Below are 15,361 nucleotides of genomic sequence, written 5' to 3'. Positions count from 1 at the left end.
ATCCGCCCCCTGATGTGGATCTGCACCAAAATGTAATGGGTTCTTCCCTGATCCATACTGCATCCTTTCACAAAGTTTGTGGTCATCTGCCCTGTAGTTTCTTGCACAATATAAGTAGATGTAGATGAAAACATAACCTCCTTGGCGGCAATAAAAAAGTAAATTGGAGGTGAATTTCTCAGGCACTCCTGAAACGTATATGTTTGCAATGTAATGGATGTAATGGCGCCCAGCCTGTCCGTCAACATGTCACTGGAGGTAGCTCTTGTGTCTGCTCCCTCTTCCACACCATGCTTCACCAACAGGAGTCCCAACATTAGTCCCCCTCAAAAAAACAGTTGACAGAAACAGAGTAGAGTGAACCTGTGGCTTTTTTTTGTTACCCCTGGGAGTCTGGGCCCTTCCTTTATCCGATGAGTCTTTAGAGAGGTTCAATCTGAAATCCGAGGTGTGAAGAGAGTGGACCAAGTATAAAGTTATTAAAACATGACATGAGATACATGACAATCCACTCTCCCGCTGTCATAGCTCTACATGCATGCAACCACAAGATGGCACCATATCATTATGCTGTGTGACCCTCTCCCCACTAGGTGAACAGATACTGTAAGGGAATTATTCCACCAAAAGAGAGCAGTGGCTCGTGACGGATTTGTTGTGAATAATTGATGCTTTTCAGAGTCCCCTGCACCTGTGCATGCAACATACTACAGCTTCCAGTTACTACAGCACAGCTCTTTCATTTCATTGTTTATTGTGTAGAATTACCTTATTTATCAGAGGGATGGATAGATTTACATAGATTCATCTTTCAATTGGATTATTTGTGGAGTGAATACGCTGCACACGTTACATTTCAAAACTGCTATATTCATGCTTTGCTGTATTTGTTCACCAGCTGGTGAGTCAGGAAATATAGTTTAAACCTCACTCCACTATTGCGCAGTGAAAAATGCCGATGCTTACAACTTGTCTAATGGCAGTACAGTGAACTTTAATAAAAACAACTGCCTCCCCTCCACAGTGCTGGTATTTTAACCAACAAAATGATAAGATTGATATAATTCCCTAGGTCCCACAGTTTTGACAATTGTAATAAAAGCTTGAAATTATTCATCAGAAAATACATTTTAAAAACTAGAATGGCACTGAGGAGAGCCCATACTTCCATCAAGGTCCAACAGTCCCCTTATGAAACCACATTTAAATTGACCAGATCAGTTCCAGTAAAAAATGTCATCAAGATCCATGAATTATTCTGAGAAATCAATGAAAATGTGTATAAATGCAAAATTTTGAAGGAAGTGAAAACACAAATTCTGGATCCACTTCAACATTTAATGGGTTCTTTCTCAACCCACACCACATCCTTCCACCTAGTTTCGTGGTGATGTGTATATCTGTGGGATAACCCAGTTTTCAAACATAAAAACATAACCTCCTTGGTGGAAGCATTTAGGTTTCAAATTTAAAGTTCACATATTGTGTCAGTAATGGTCGGAGGTACCTCTCAAACTGTAAAAGAATCAATGAAAGACAAACTCATGCACCACAGGGAAGCGGAGGACAGTTTTACAAGATTTAATTTATTAACTATTATACAGTTCACATAAGGCCTTCATCTTCAAACACTATTCTCAGTCAGACAAATTCCATGGTTTGCTCTTGGTGTACAGTTCATAAACTTTCACGTTTCAGCTATTTCACTTCAGTTTTTAGTTTCATTCTTGTACTGATTTCATGTTTTTAAAACAGGAAGAGGCTTTCATCCGTCTCCCTCGGTGTGTTTTTAAATCATGCACTAAACTTAAGTGGCCTTGAACCATCCACAAAAATGGTAAAAATGGACTTTCAATCATTGAAATACACACTAGAAATGTTTTCTACCATTGACTAAAGGGTGGCGTTCCCCAACATACAAATAAACAACCATTATAGAGTAGTATGCACTCACTTTTTGCTTGTCGAGCGGCAGATTTGCCGGTAATATACTCCCGAAGAATCGTGTTATCGTGGGACAGCCGCTTGGTTAGCTCGGGGCCAGTCGTAATGTTACAGCTAACAGATCTGAGGCAGCTTGAGAAAAGCCCTCAGTTTAGTCTGATAAACATATAAAATGACTGACTGACTTCCAACAGCATCGCGATTTCCAAAAGTACCAGAAGTGATGATCTCAAGCAGCCAATGATCAAACTAATCTGGTCATTAGTTCATTCTGCAACCAAGATCCATAACAGAGCCACAATCATCGGGAACGTGTGTGTCTGGTGTTCAAGCTTTTACTCAATCCTGTTCAAAAGACGGTGCTTCCTCTCAATAAGTGTAATGTTTATATTCATCAGGTCTCCATTGACAGTGCTACCTCTTAAAATGTGCTGCTTTTTTTTTTCCATGAGAACGTGTCAGCACAAAACCAATTCACTAGAGCAGGTAAACGGCCGGCGGTGCTTCCTGAACGCGTCTTGTTCACAAATATTTAACGTCTACTGGTCATTGTATTGTAAAGCAGGACTAGCGGAAACAGTGCGTTGAGAATACTAAACCTTCCGAGTTAAAGGTCCTTAATATTAGATGAATACAAAGAGCTGGGTTTGGTGGACAGCCATAGCAACACATCCAGCAACCTATCATGTTTCAAGCGTTTGGTTTCCATGGACACCAGGTGGCAATGTAGAGTCGTGTTATGGTAGGACTAGGTTACACATTCAAAATTTCAAAGATTTCTCCTTCACTTGACTGTTGATGTCTGATATGATAGTGGTCTAATTAAACCAAACTTCCCTAAACATCCACTCTGATCAACTAACAGCTAGAAAGAGGACAAACTCTAAAAAAAAACAAAAAAAAAACAACTATCTTTCACATGGCTGGATGAACGAGGAGGAGAAGCAGATCCAGATTTCCCATCAACCTAGAATGGGACCTCTGGATCCACTTTAAGAACGCAAGTTTTTACAAAAGGATCTTGTTGCACAAGCCTGCACTGATGCCACGCTCAACCACTGAACAAACAATATTGACAAATAATCAATGTGGCAGTTCATCAAATGTAACACTACACTATCAAAAAGTGCTTCAGATAAGTTTGTGGATACAAAAACAAGTTTGATGTAAACAAAGTTTGATCTGCCAGAGCTCTGTAGAAGCAATGGGTATGGCTGTTTGAGCTGTGAAATTAAAAACACACAAGAAAACAGTATGTCAACCAAAAAAATAAACCCTTTAGAGGGGAAAATCAACAGTGATCATTAAAGTGCATCCCTGGATGTGTACCTACCCCTTCCCTTCCCTCCCCATGCTGCCCCCTCAGGTAGATTCAATGAGAGAAGCCCCAAAGGCAGACAGAGGAACCTCTGCTAATTGGGGCACACTGCTGCCTAAAGGACCTACAGAGGAACAGTCTATAAATCCAGTGGCAGTACTTTCATGAGGAAAAAAAAACTAAAACAGTTATACACAGATAAAAACATGGTGGACACAAATCATCCTTCCAGCTTGGCATAGAGGTTTCTATTTCTTGGTAGTGTAGGATAAGTGGTGGCTGTTGACAGAAGAGAGGCTTGCTGTGACAGTGACCTCTGTCCTCCACTTCTGCCCTAATGTCAAATTCCAGGCTCTGAGGGACTCGGAGGGCAGAGGGAGAGTCACTGCTAATGGCGGCTGGCCCTGATGCACACGGGTATGGACACAAATGGCAGGTTGGAGAAGCTTCTCAGACACTTTACTATCGCCGCTCTTCATAACCTAAGTTGTCCATGATCAGAAATGTAGTGTGCAAGTGCACTTTTTTTTTTTTTTTCTCTTAGTGCGTGTTAGTGATAAGGTCCAGCATCATCATGGGCACACGTGGTTTCATTGTCTCTCACAGTGTCTCTTGTTCGGCGGGGGAGTGGTGGGAGTGGGGGTGTTGGTGGAGGGGAGGGAGCAGGGACTGCAGGGGAGACTGGGGGGTGGTGGGTGGGGACTGCTGCAGGGGGCTGAAGTGTGTGGTGGTGTGGGGCGGCGAGGAGCGGTAACCCGAGTAGGCAGAGCTCCCACTGAGGGTGGTGGTGGGTGAGGCGGGGAGGCCTGCCAGGCCGGTGGGGGAGTCGATGAGGGGCTGGTTGTAAAAGAAGAATGCACACTGGTGGATGAAGCTCTCGATGATTGTCTGGTAGGTGCGTGTGGCAGTCAGGGCGTCCATTGTGGAGAAGTCTGGCCTCATGAGAGTGGGCCAGAAGCAGATGGACAAGTTTTCACTGGTCATCAAGTTCAGCCTGTGCAACTGGCTCACCCTGGGACAACAAACACACAATCAGACTCAAACTTATTCATTCTCATCACACGGTGCAGAGACACTGGTGGGGGTGTCTACAACAGAAGACCAACAAACCCATGAAGTTGATTAAAACAGCAGACAGGGAACTTACTTGTGTAAGTGGCTCATGACATATCTGAAGACTTCATAATTCTCTCTGGGGAACCTCCTCAGGACATCCTTCATCGTATATAGCCTCTGTTCTCTGTCACTTAGTCCTGGACACACGGAGACAAGTTACCATTAAATCTCAGCCCTCATCATTACAGACAGTAATTTGACTGTAAAATGTCTTGCTCCACTATCATGGATATTATTCCTCTCAACGCTGAAACACCTAAACCGAGTGGTAGGATGTACTGTAGCACATTTACTTTGGTTATTGTACTGGTTCATATATCTGTACTTTACGTAAGTAGATTTGTTTTTGTGTACTTTTCACTTTTACTCGACTACATATAATCAGCACATATCTGTACTTTCTACTCCACTTCATTTTTAAAAAGCACTGCATTACATGTTCATATTGTATTTTTTTAAAGGAGTGACTTTCCTTTTTAGCGAGTTTATCCTCGTTTAAAAAAAAAAAACCTACGTATAGCCTACACTCTTGAAGTACTTTTATATATTTCAAAGCAAGCACTTACCTACTTTAACTCAAGTAGAGGAGTTAATGTGGTACTTTTACTCAAAATTAAATGTTTCAATACTTCCTCCTCCACTGCCTTAAACTGAGCAGAGCAGGTCTGCCAAAACCTCCCCTACCCTCGTCCTTCCTAAAGAAACAATCTTTTTATGTTCTAGTAGTGACCCTCCCAGCCCAGCAGTGTTTGCTTACTGAAAGCATCCAGTAGGTCCACCTGCAGAGCAGAAGGCACCAGGGGCTCAGGCAGCTCAGAGAAGAAGCTTTTGAGGCCTCCAGCCACAGTGTTTATGGAGAAGTCTTTCTCCACCAGGTCTAATCCGTGGTCTGTACGAGGAGAATGAGAGCGTTAAAGGGATCAGACACAATGAGCCCATCAGTCGTAGATGTCATCAGGACGGAACAATTGGTGGTGTGTCACTTTGCTTTGGTAAGCGTTTTTTTGTTTTGATGAGGCAGCCCCATAATTACACGTCAAACAGCTGGTTGAAACAAATCTGATGAGCAACTCACCCTGTTCATACTGCCTCTGCATGCTTTCCATCTCTGACTTGTTGCCGCTTACACGATACAAACCCTCGGTATTCAAGCCTGAGGAAAAAACCCAGTGCAGCGGAGGAAAGGGGGGAGACGTGCGGAGGGGAGGGGAGGGGGTTGGGCAGAGTGGGAAACAAGCAAAGCACAAACCCTTCATTAGCCCAACTGCAAACAGACATGACAATACAGATGCTGGAGGAGAACTTGAACTGAAGCTACATCCTCACTCACACATTTCCGTTTTAAAACGCATCACATTTGTGAAGTTTGGAAACGCTGCTGGTCCCTTTTAGTTTGAAAACTACGATCAGCATTCGCTTCCTGATTGAGTCTAATGATAAGCGTTGCTATTAAGAAATTCCTTCTCTTACTTGTTGTCAGGGCTGTTTCTCATTTATAGTATTTTTTTCAACAAAGTAACCAAGTGCAAATAGACAGTCAGCTTCCTGTTTACACCAGCACATGTGAATGTGAATGGTTTCATGATGTACCTTTTCAGGTGTGTTTGTATGGACTGAGATTGTTTTAATTTTATAATCCAATTTTAAACCTAAAATGCATTAATGTGGATCTCGCCTGTCTAACCACTGTATTAAATTCACATTACTATAATTATGGTCATGAGCAGGTTTAGGAAATCAAACAATAAATATGTTAAAGCAAGAGGTAAAAACTAATAAATGACCACAGTATGTTAGTATCTCAGAATAAAACTTTTGCACATTTTGAATCACAATGCAGCACATGTAAAGTGAAAGAATTTTTGTTTACCTGTTGTCTCAATGAAGCGGACACACTTCTCGATGAAGAGTGGAATCGGTCTGTCTGGGGATACCACATTTACGAGAGGGATCCCAAAGTAAACGCTCTCTGGGGGCTTGGGAACAGCTTGTCGGGGCTTTGTTCTTGTTTTCTGTGGAAAAGTAAGACAGAAGACTCTGACCATTTCGAACATGGATAAATAAATATGTTGATGCCAAGTGGAAGGCTCACTGGCCTCTAATTAAATGTGATGTTCTTCTTCAACAGAAAATCAGGGGTTCCTTCAATGTAGTCACAAGCTTAATATCTTGATCCTCTCTTAAACATCCTTACTCAACACTGACCTCAATTTGCTTTATGCTGACCTCTGCTATTAAACCTATAGCAATTACTCTAATCTCTCATTAGGACAAAGTCTTTGGAAAATTAATTAACGACTTCTGTTTGAGATTATGGACAAGAAAATGAAAAATGATAAACACACCTTGGCCGTACGTCGCAGGCTCTTCAGAATGTTCCTCTTTTTTGGGTCCTCACTCTCCTCGCTAACCAGACTTTCTCCTTTCAGGGTCCCAAAGTCATCTTCCTTGGACTTTGGGAGAGCTCCAATCTCATCATCACTGCCTATGAAGCTTGTCCGGAAGCTGCTGAATTTGCCGAGCCGTTTGGATCGGTCGCGGTAAAGACGGGGCTTCACCCCTATTGCGGAAAACTTCCTCCTCCGCTCCAGAGAGCTGCTGTCTGCTTCGCTGTCTGAGCCATTTCCATTCGAGTGCATCCTGTTGGAGTTGCGGATGGTGATGATTTTGCCTTGTGTGCTGTCGTGTGGCACTGAGTAGATGATCTCATCATTGCTCGGACGGGGTTTTGAAACCGCATCCATGGGTTCGGCGTAGTCTGAGGGATCATAGCCCACGTCTCCACCGGGAACCCAGGTAACAGCAGAGGGCAGGGAGCGACGATGTCCGAGTGTATCGATATATGGGTTACGGCTGACCTTGCGGAAGTCAAAAGTGACACCCGGTTTGACTCTAACTTGGGGGGGTACTTTGTTGTTGAGTTTGTTCTCAAAGTCTCTGATATCAGAGATGACAGAGATGTCACTGGAATCCAAGTCAGGCAGGTTGAAGCCTCCACTATGAGAAGTGAGCGTGCCATCATAGTATGGTGGAGATGGCTCAACGTCATCCTCTGAATCTAGGAACATGGTGACAGGACTGGGAGAACTGCAGCGTGGAGAGTACACATTTTCATTGGTGCATGCTTCAGCTACATTATCGTACATGTGTGTGGCCTCCACAATGTTGCGTTTCTCTACCACCTCCATCAGAAAAGAATGGAACATTTCTATTCTGTGCAGGCCACCCACTACGCCCCCAGAGCCACAAACCAAACTATTAAAGCGACCCTCGATCTCATGGGCGAGCTCCTCTCCCTGCATCATCTGTTCACCGGCGTAGTCACTGTCAGTGAGCTCTGCTTTGCTATCTCCCACAGCCAATAGCTGAACTGGGATGATGTCTTGAACTTCACATAAGAATGCACACAGAGTCTCCAAGGAGGCTTTTCGAGAGACCGAGTACACTGCAATGTAGCCGTGTACTAACCTGCTCTTCCGCAAAGTGAAGGAGGCGTGGTAAGAGAGCAGAGACAGCTCTATGGCCAGCTTGTGTCCACCAACTGTTTGCTCCAGCAATACAGAGGTTCCACAATTAGACATTGGCCTGCAGTGCTGGTGCATGAGAAAAGGGGACAGGAGCTGCTCAATGTCATAGGAATCTCCACACATTAAACACATGACAACACGAAGGTCTGCCTCCGGGGCTGGCTGATGAGGAGAGTCTCGGAGACTTTGAGGCTCTGGGAGGAGCGGTGGGGAGCTGCTACTAAAGGATGAGCTTCTCCTAAGATCCAGAAGGCTCCTCAGAACCTGGTTGATTTGAGTCTCATTGACATTATGGCCATAGCCCACACCAGGGGAGGCAGGGTCTAAAAAGCTACACTGCAGTCTCCTGGCAAACTGTTGTCCTTGTGTTATTAGATTTAAGGCAGTTTCTCCACCTATATCCACGTATGATCCTACGCCTCTTTTAGTGACTAAAAGCAGAGACGTTTGCAGCTTTGCCAGCTGGCTATCCCTTCGACCTAGAGTTGATTCCCTAATTCGCTCAAGGCTTTCCACCACGTAAGAGAGGGACTCTTTTGAGTTGTACAGACACAAACATCCGTGAGGTGTGAAAGTGGGCGTGTGGAAGGAGTTTACAGGAAGACGTACATTTCCCTCAATAGGCCGCAGCATCAGCTCGTACATCTTCCCATCAAGCACATACCAGTCATCATTTGTGCAGAGAGCTCTAATCTCATTGGCAAATTCTCTGGCCAGTCCATCCTTTCCGAGGATGACCAGGTTAATTCTGTCAGCCTTGGTGTCTCCAAAAGCATGAGCTTTCACATCAAAAAAGGGATAACATGTTGGGAAACGAGAAACTAAGAGATGTTCAATCTTAGAGTCTCCGCAGTTTGGACTGCTAGGGCAGGTCTCCTTGGTAGGGTGATAGACAAAGTGGATATGCTTCAGTACCAGAGCATCTCTTTCAGCTGGAAGCTTTTGCAGTGCCTTGAACCTCTGTTCCTCCCCCAAAACCTCCTGAATTGCTCCCATCTTCTCCTTGCTTGGCTTGGCATCTACCTCAAGTTCATAAAAAAGCTCAGAGTACTCCAGCAAAAGCTCCTGAAAGTCTTCTTTTGCACGATCAATGATCTCCTTCTGATGGCGGTTGTACAGGTCCAAGTACTCCGGCTCCTCAAGCCACTGGTAAAAGTCTTCATTCATGATAAAGCTACGTGCCTCCTCCCATGGTTTACCAGGCGTGACAAAGGGAGAGGAGGCCAACTTCTGTTTGAACTCCAGCCTCATCTCTGCTCTCTTGCACTCATTACGCAGATGCTCCAGGTGGGCATTAAATATGTCCTCTGCTTCACCCGTCTCCAGTAGATCCGAGGGGATTCGCTCATCGTCCATGTTATCAATGTGTGATGTATCCTCCCATGGTGAGTCCTCCAAAACCACAAACCAGTGGGCAAAGTGCTGCTTGGACTCTAGAACCTTCTGTACCCCAGACCAGCTCAGCTGATCTATCTCATCCAGATCAGGCACCAAAGAACTAAGTGCTAAGGGAAGAGTGCTAAGGTAAATTTTGCGACGTCTCTCAATATGTTCCTGCTTCAGACGGTAAACATGCTGTTGAAAAAGCTTCTTGCACTTAGCCGTTCCCTCCAAGAAGACGTATTCTTTGTACTCTGGGGAGGTGTTCATGCGTCGACTGGTGTTTAACCAGGTTTCATTGTGATTCTTAACTATACGGTTGATGAGCCATTCATAACGATCCTTGGCAGAAGCTATCTGCTGACTCTGGAGCTTTAGGGCTTCAAAATAGGGAATTATCTTGGGCTTGCCTCTGCCTTTATCAAGAAGTTGAACCAGGGTGAGGAAGGCGAGGTCCACATTTATATTTGACCGTGCAGATGTCTCAACTACTGGTAGACTCTTTTTTGTGATACCAAAGGTATGTGCATCTTTGATGTAGCGTTCAACTCCTTCGTCACACTTGGTGAGGACCAGCACAATGGGCTTCTTCGTCTTGCTAAGCTGAACATACAGATTTGTGACGAATTTCAGCTGGTCATCAAAGTTGCGGTTCATGCCCCGGCTGACATCAACACAAAGCAGGAAGCCATCCACCTGCAGCTTTCCCTCAGGCATTTGCTTTTGCTCAAAGTCTTGCTCCAGACCAAGCTGATCTGTACAGAAGTACATGAGCTTCTCTGCTGAAGCCAGCTTGGTTGCGGCTGCCCGTTTGATATAGGGCTGCATTGCAGTGCTACGGTGTGGCTGAAATGTCTGGTCATCAATGAATTCAGTTTGCTCCACAACATGCATCCTGCACTCAGGCCCCTCTTCCAGAACCCGTGACACCTCCCCCCAAAACAGAAAGTGATCATTATTAACCACTCGACCCCCAAAGTCACTGGTGCTCAACACTGATGTGTGGTCCAAGTAGAAGTCATCAGCGCTAGGTCGCACAAACCTATTACACAAACAGGACTTTCCAACCCCACATTGCCCCTTCTCTTTCTCTGTTCCGGACAAACCCACAACCATGAGGTTGTAAATGGGCGGTCGGACATCTTGCTTTTTCGCCATCATCGTCTGCTGATGCTCATCCTGCCATAAACAGGCACTGTGTAAAGGAGTTCACTTGAATGTTTGTCCATAAAGTTGTTGATCCACAGGGGTGATCAGATTTCACTTTCTTCTGGTGGGCTTCAGTTTTAATAAATAGCAGTGCAGTAATATGAGCAGAAGGTTCTTTATTCATTCCTTATATGACTCAGATCCTGTCAAGAAAAAAAGAAAGACAAGAAATCAGACAAACTGAGCAAAAATTATGTATTAACAAAAATATATTTTTGAAATAGGGAAAATTGAAAATCTGTCAAACCACCAATGGGCATATTATTAATAAAGCATGCTTCTTTATGTGATAATGGATTAGTGAAGTTTTATTAGCATAATAATAAATGAGTGATCTCTAACAATAAAGTAATATGAGACCACACTGAGATACATTTTGTGCTTGTGTCCTTTGTATACGACAGTCTACTGAAGGAACTGACCTTCTCAGTGGTGAAGGCCAGGATAACCAGTAAAAAGTAAACAGTGCTGGCTCTTTAATTCTGAGTTCAGCTGGTTATGAGGCACTTTACTGTCCATGGCTTAGGTCATGATGATGTATCAAGCCTGATCATATGTCAAAAGTAATTAACTGTGATATGTATGAAATCACTGTTTTATTATTATAACTGTACACACCAACATTTGATCAAGCACAACATATCAAGCAACAACCAAAATCATAGTAGAGACAGTGTCACAGGGCCAGTAATGACAACCAGTCACAATATCCCCTGACAGAGGCCATATATTTCAGTGGTAAAAGTAATGTCCAAAATACAATAAACTGCATTTCAAATGAGGAAGCAGATTTTTGAAAATTCCATTAAGTTGTCCGGCAGATTTATTTACTACTCCAGGGCTGTAACTATTATTTACATTGTTGAATTTATATGTCGAGTATTTTGTCAGATAATTTTATTGAAAATATCAAAAAGGCCTATGACATTCTCATATTGCTTCTTTGTCTGAAAAACAAAACTGAAGGATATTCAATGTATTATTTCAGGGAACTAGATGTTCACATGTGAGAAGCTACACCAATGAACTTCCTGGTTTTTCAGCGTAAACAATCTTCCAATTAAATATGATATTTTTAAATAATTTACATCGGTATTATTTCATCTCTGCCTTAAGATTAGTTCCTGTAACATCAAACCAGGATCCGAATGACTGCATCAAACCATGGAAAAAAACATGTGGGGAGTGGTGCTCTTTAAATGACAATGTCAGCTGATCAGTGAGCGGAATGACGGCCATAAAAATGACCACCTCACTCTCCATGTTTCTACTCATCACATCATAACCCCTTTTCCTTATAAATGGAAGAAGAGCCATCAGCCCCATTTCCAGTGACAAAACAGTGAATGAATGAAGTAAACTAACCGAGTCAGACACGTGCAGTCTATGACAAAGGCTACTGCATCTGCTCAACCTCAACAACACTTAATACTCAATATACTGTAGCATTGATTCTCCATTATTATAGCACTGATGCAGTTCTACACAATATTGATCTATAACAAATCCTTGAGAAAATGGCCAACCTGAATTTCCCTGATGTGACGCACTAGAGTCAAACATCATAAGAAAAAAGGGGAAATGACACGTTTAACTAACACCGAGTCATCCCTTTTGACAGAGTGTGCACAAGATCATTTAAAGTGTATTTGATCCCAATTGAGTTCAATGTGCTATGTCTTACCCATTTACTTGCATATGTGACTCAAACTGTGCAAAATATTTGTTTAAAATAATTTTTTATTGCAAGTACGAAGACCATAACAGGAAATAAAGGTTACGGCCATGGCACAGGACTATTGAAACCATGAAGAGTATACATGTTATGGAGAAACTGAGCTTTTCAACAAAGCTGCAATTAAGAGATTTCCACCATAAGATGGACTGTGTGATAAACTATGCAGAACTATGTCAAACTGGAGTCAAATTCATTGTAGGTGTACACATACTTGGCCAATCAAGCCTGTTCTGATTATAATAGTGACATCAAACACGGTCAATGGAGTTTAAATACTTTGCTGCCGTTGTCGTTTGAGGGAAGGAAGTCTTTTCTAACTATACAGGTTGTCCAAACTCAAATGTGGTCATAATATAGCAAAGTACTTCTACTAAAAATGATATAAATCGTTTTATAGTTTACTTCTTTGTCCTCATTTCCAGGTGTTGTTTGATAGCATTATTTGTGTTCTGTTGAATTATGGGGGATATTAATGACACAGACCACATCAAGATGTAACGATGAATGACTAAACAATCACAAAAACACATATTTAGATATTAAAGTAGAGGCTGTCACGTGAAGTGATCGCCCATGAGAAACACGTAGGGCTCTGACAGGCTGAGCGGCAGCAGCCGGCACCTCAGCTGAGCAGATCCGGGCCCTGACATCCAACATGACCAGACAAGTTCTTACATTAAAAACAACCGCACTGACCCCATCTGCAGCGGCATCACTACACGGCTCAACCGGCGTCTAACTCCGAGGGGGCTCCTTTACACAGCCCGCTTACTCAGACACACATTTGTGCGAGGTTACATGTCGCAACCAAAAAAAAAAAAAAAAAAGGGATTAACGGAGAACGTGGGCTCCAGGGGGCTGACCACGCCAGGCCCCGCGATCTACATAATGAAATCAGAGCCCCAGATCGAGGGGGGGAGAGAAATAGCCCGTCTCCTCCCCGGCCGACACACGATGTTAGGACGGGGATGTATCGACCCAGGTTGACTGCGGGTGCACAAGTCTCCACAACAAGGGAAACCGCCCATAAAGAAGAGGAGAGCGTGTCGGGTACATACCATCGGCGTTCTCCCTTTCTCCCCCTGCATCTGTCAGGCCAGCCCTTGCCGCAGCCCTCGCCGCCTGATGTGCACGGACAGTCAGCCGCAGAAACGCACCTTCCCGATCCGCCGACAGCACCGACACTACCGCAACCACAGCGATTGTGCTGCTTTTCTTGGGGGGGGTTGAAAATATCAATCGGCTCGTGTGCGGATTCGGCTTTTATTCAGCTGCACTGCCTCGCTGCAATTAAACACGGAGCAACCAAATGTCCCGGATAATAGAACAATCCGATGTAGCTTCTGCAAATAGTTGGTTTGTCCTTCATGAGAAAATCAAGGCGTGTGGTAATAGAAAAAAAAAAAAAAAAGGAAGAGAAGCCCCCTTCAGTCGTCTTCTCCTCGGTTCACCACGTTGCTTTTCCGATAATTATTCTGTCCATTGTTGTGCCTACATAATGCTGCTGCTGGGCCGGGGCCGCCGCGCACACAACACAACGCCGAGTTCGTTGCAATGTCCGCGCTGCTTCTGTCTGAAAGTCGGCTTCTGCTGCGACACGGATCCGCTCGTGTCCCGGTCGGGCTCGCGGAGCAGATCGCGTGTGTGAAAGTGGTGTTTTCTGCCAGGTTTCCGATAATGGCGATAATCCTCCTCCCCGGACCTAGTTCTCTGCTCTCTTCTTTTCTTTGGGAAAAGGCAGCAGTGGAGACAGAGGCAGCGGAGAGAGGGACTCACCCAGCGGCGCCTTCACTCAACTGCAGCGGCTCCCTGCTACTGCTGCTCGTTACTCCCACAGTATTCTGTTACTCTGCAGCTACTCTGTACTTCACCACCACACTTCTTGCTACTGCTGGGATGAAATATTTGTAATCACACTGAATAACTATACCAGTAGCATCAGAGGCAGTTCAATATTCCTGGGTACTTCCCTAGCTGACATCTTGTGTCAATGATACCAAACCTCCAGGTAAACTTTGTGTTTTTTAAGGTACAATCTCATTCAAAATCACAGCTAATGCTATAAGAGATCATGTTTCAGGATAACAATGTATTTCTTTGGTTAAAACAACCTAAAATACAGATCATTAATACCAGGCTGCAGCGCTAGCTTGACATCGAGTCAGGCTACTGTCTATCTTTTAGCTACTTGCTAATTAATTTTATCTAAAACTAATATTGGTAAAGCCAGAAAAGAGTAATAACTAATAAATTAAATACATTGTTTCAAAAGCATGCAAAAGATACGTAAGATTTGAACGTTGCTTTGTATAATTAGCAGTTAGCATGAAATTATATTGCTGATCAGAAATGTTAGCAAGCTAGCTTCCCATTGGCATGAACTATTTTCATCCAATTTGTCTTAGTTCAGAGATAAAGTCTCAAAAACAGGGCTTAATTGCTACTTAGCATCAATTTTAGTAGACAAAAAACCATAAACTGTATTTAAAAAACAAACACGTTACTTATTGTAGTCATTGGCCTGAAGGAAATTGCAAAAGAAGTCATTTTGAATAAGGAAAATGCTTAAATTACAACAAACTGCTATACAACATGTCACAAAGAGAAACAGTTTGAGTCATATAAGTGAATAAACAGACAGAGGAAAACGAGACTACACAGTATACACAGGGGCCTTGAGTTGAGAAAGGCCCAAAGCAAATAAAGGAATATCTGTTATAGGGAGTGTATTTTAAAACATCTATACAGTGAATTATAGTGGAGGCAGCCATGAATAGTATGGTCTGTCTGTATATGTTCTACCACTCAGCTCTCCCACCTTTAACAGAGGCAGACATCAGTCATCATATCTCATTACTTTCAGCGGATCATTGGCTTGTCGCCTCCTAGTGGATTTATAGGCCATAATCCGTCTGAAATCTTCTCCCACCTTTGCAATGGGGGCTTAATGCAGTCACAGTTTTGACTTTCTATGAAGATTTATATAAAGATTTCCAGATATTTTTTTTACTTACCCCTTTTTCAGATATGCGGTGCTGTAATTTTACCCGTTTGGGTTCAGCGGTTCCAAGTCGGAGTGGGTTCAGATCAGGCTGCTGGGCACAGAGCGTCAGCCTGATGATGGACTGT

The 15,361-nt window shown here is 43.4% G+C and overlaps 1 protein-coding gene across 1 annotated transcript; it reads right to left on the bottom strand.

The window, feature by feature from the left end:
* Positions 1 to 1,565: 1,565 nt before the first annotated feature.
* arhgap35b (Rho GTPase activating protein 35b) lies at positions 1,566 to 14,084 on the bottom strand. The gene is made up of 7 exons (XM_034605937.1): positions 13,291 to 14,084; positions 6,724 to 10,637; positions 6,249 to 6,390; positions 5,454 to 5,531; positions 5,136 to 5,267; positions 4,410 to 4,515; positions 1,566 to 4,274 (listed from the first exon to the last, which is right to left on the bottom strand). The coding sequence occupies exons 2-7, from the start codon at positions 10,444 to 10,446 to the stop codon at positions 3,863 to 3,865; spliced, it is 4,593 nt and encodes a 1,530-aa protein (XP_034461828.1). The 5' UTR covers positions 10,447 to 10,637; positions 13,291 to 14,084; the 3' UTR covers positions 1,566 to 3,862.
* Positions 14,085 to 15,361: the final 1,277 nt, after the last annotated feature.

The sequence above is a fragment of the Hippoglossus hippoglossus genome, chromosome 14 (genome assembly GCF_009819705.1).
Source record: "Hippoglossus hippoglossus isolate fHipHip1 chromosome 14, fHipHip1.pri, whole genome shotgun sequence".
NCBI lineage: Eukaryota > Metazoa > Chordata > Actinopteri > Pleuronectiformes > Pleuronectidae > Hippoglossus > Hippoglossus hippoglossus.
The sequence above is the reverse complement of the archived record's forward strand: the minus strand, read 5'-3'. Positions and strand labels throughout refer to the sequence as shown.

Excerpts from the sequence above, each read along its gene's own strand:
- arhgap35b (XM_034605937.1), bottom strand. The coding sequence starts at position 10,446 with ATGATGGCGAAAAAGCAAGATGTCCGACCGCCCATTTACAACCTCATG. Across the intron at positions 5,268-5,453 it reads GCAGAGGCAGTATGAACAGG|ACCACGGATTAGACCTGGTG; the intron begins GTGAGTTGCTCA and ends CTCCTCGTACAG. Across the intron at positions 4,516-5,135 it reads GGACCTACTGGATGCTTTCA|GACTAAGTGACAGAGAACAG; the intron begins GTAAGCAAACAC and ends CCGTGTGTCCAG.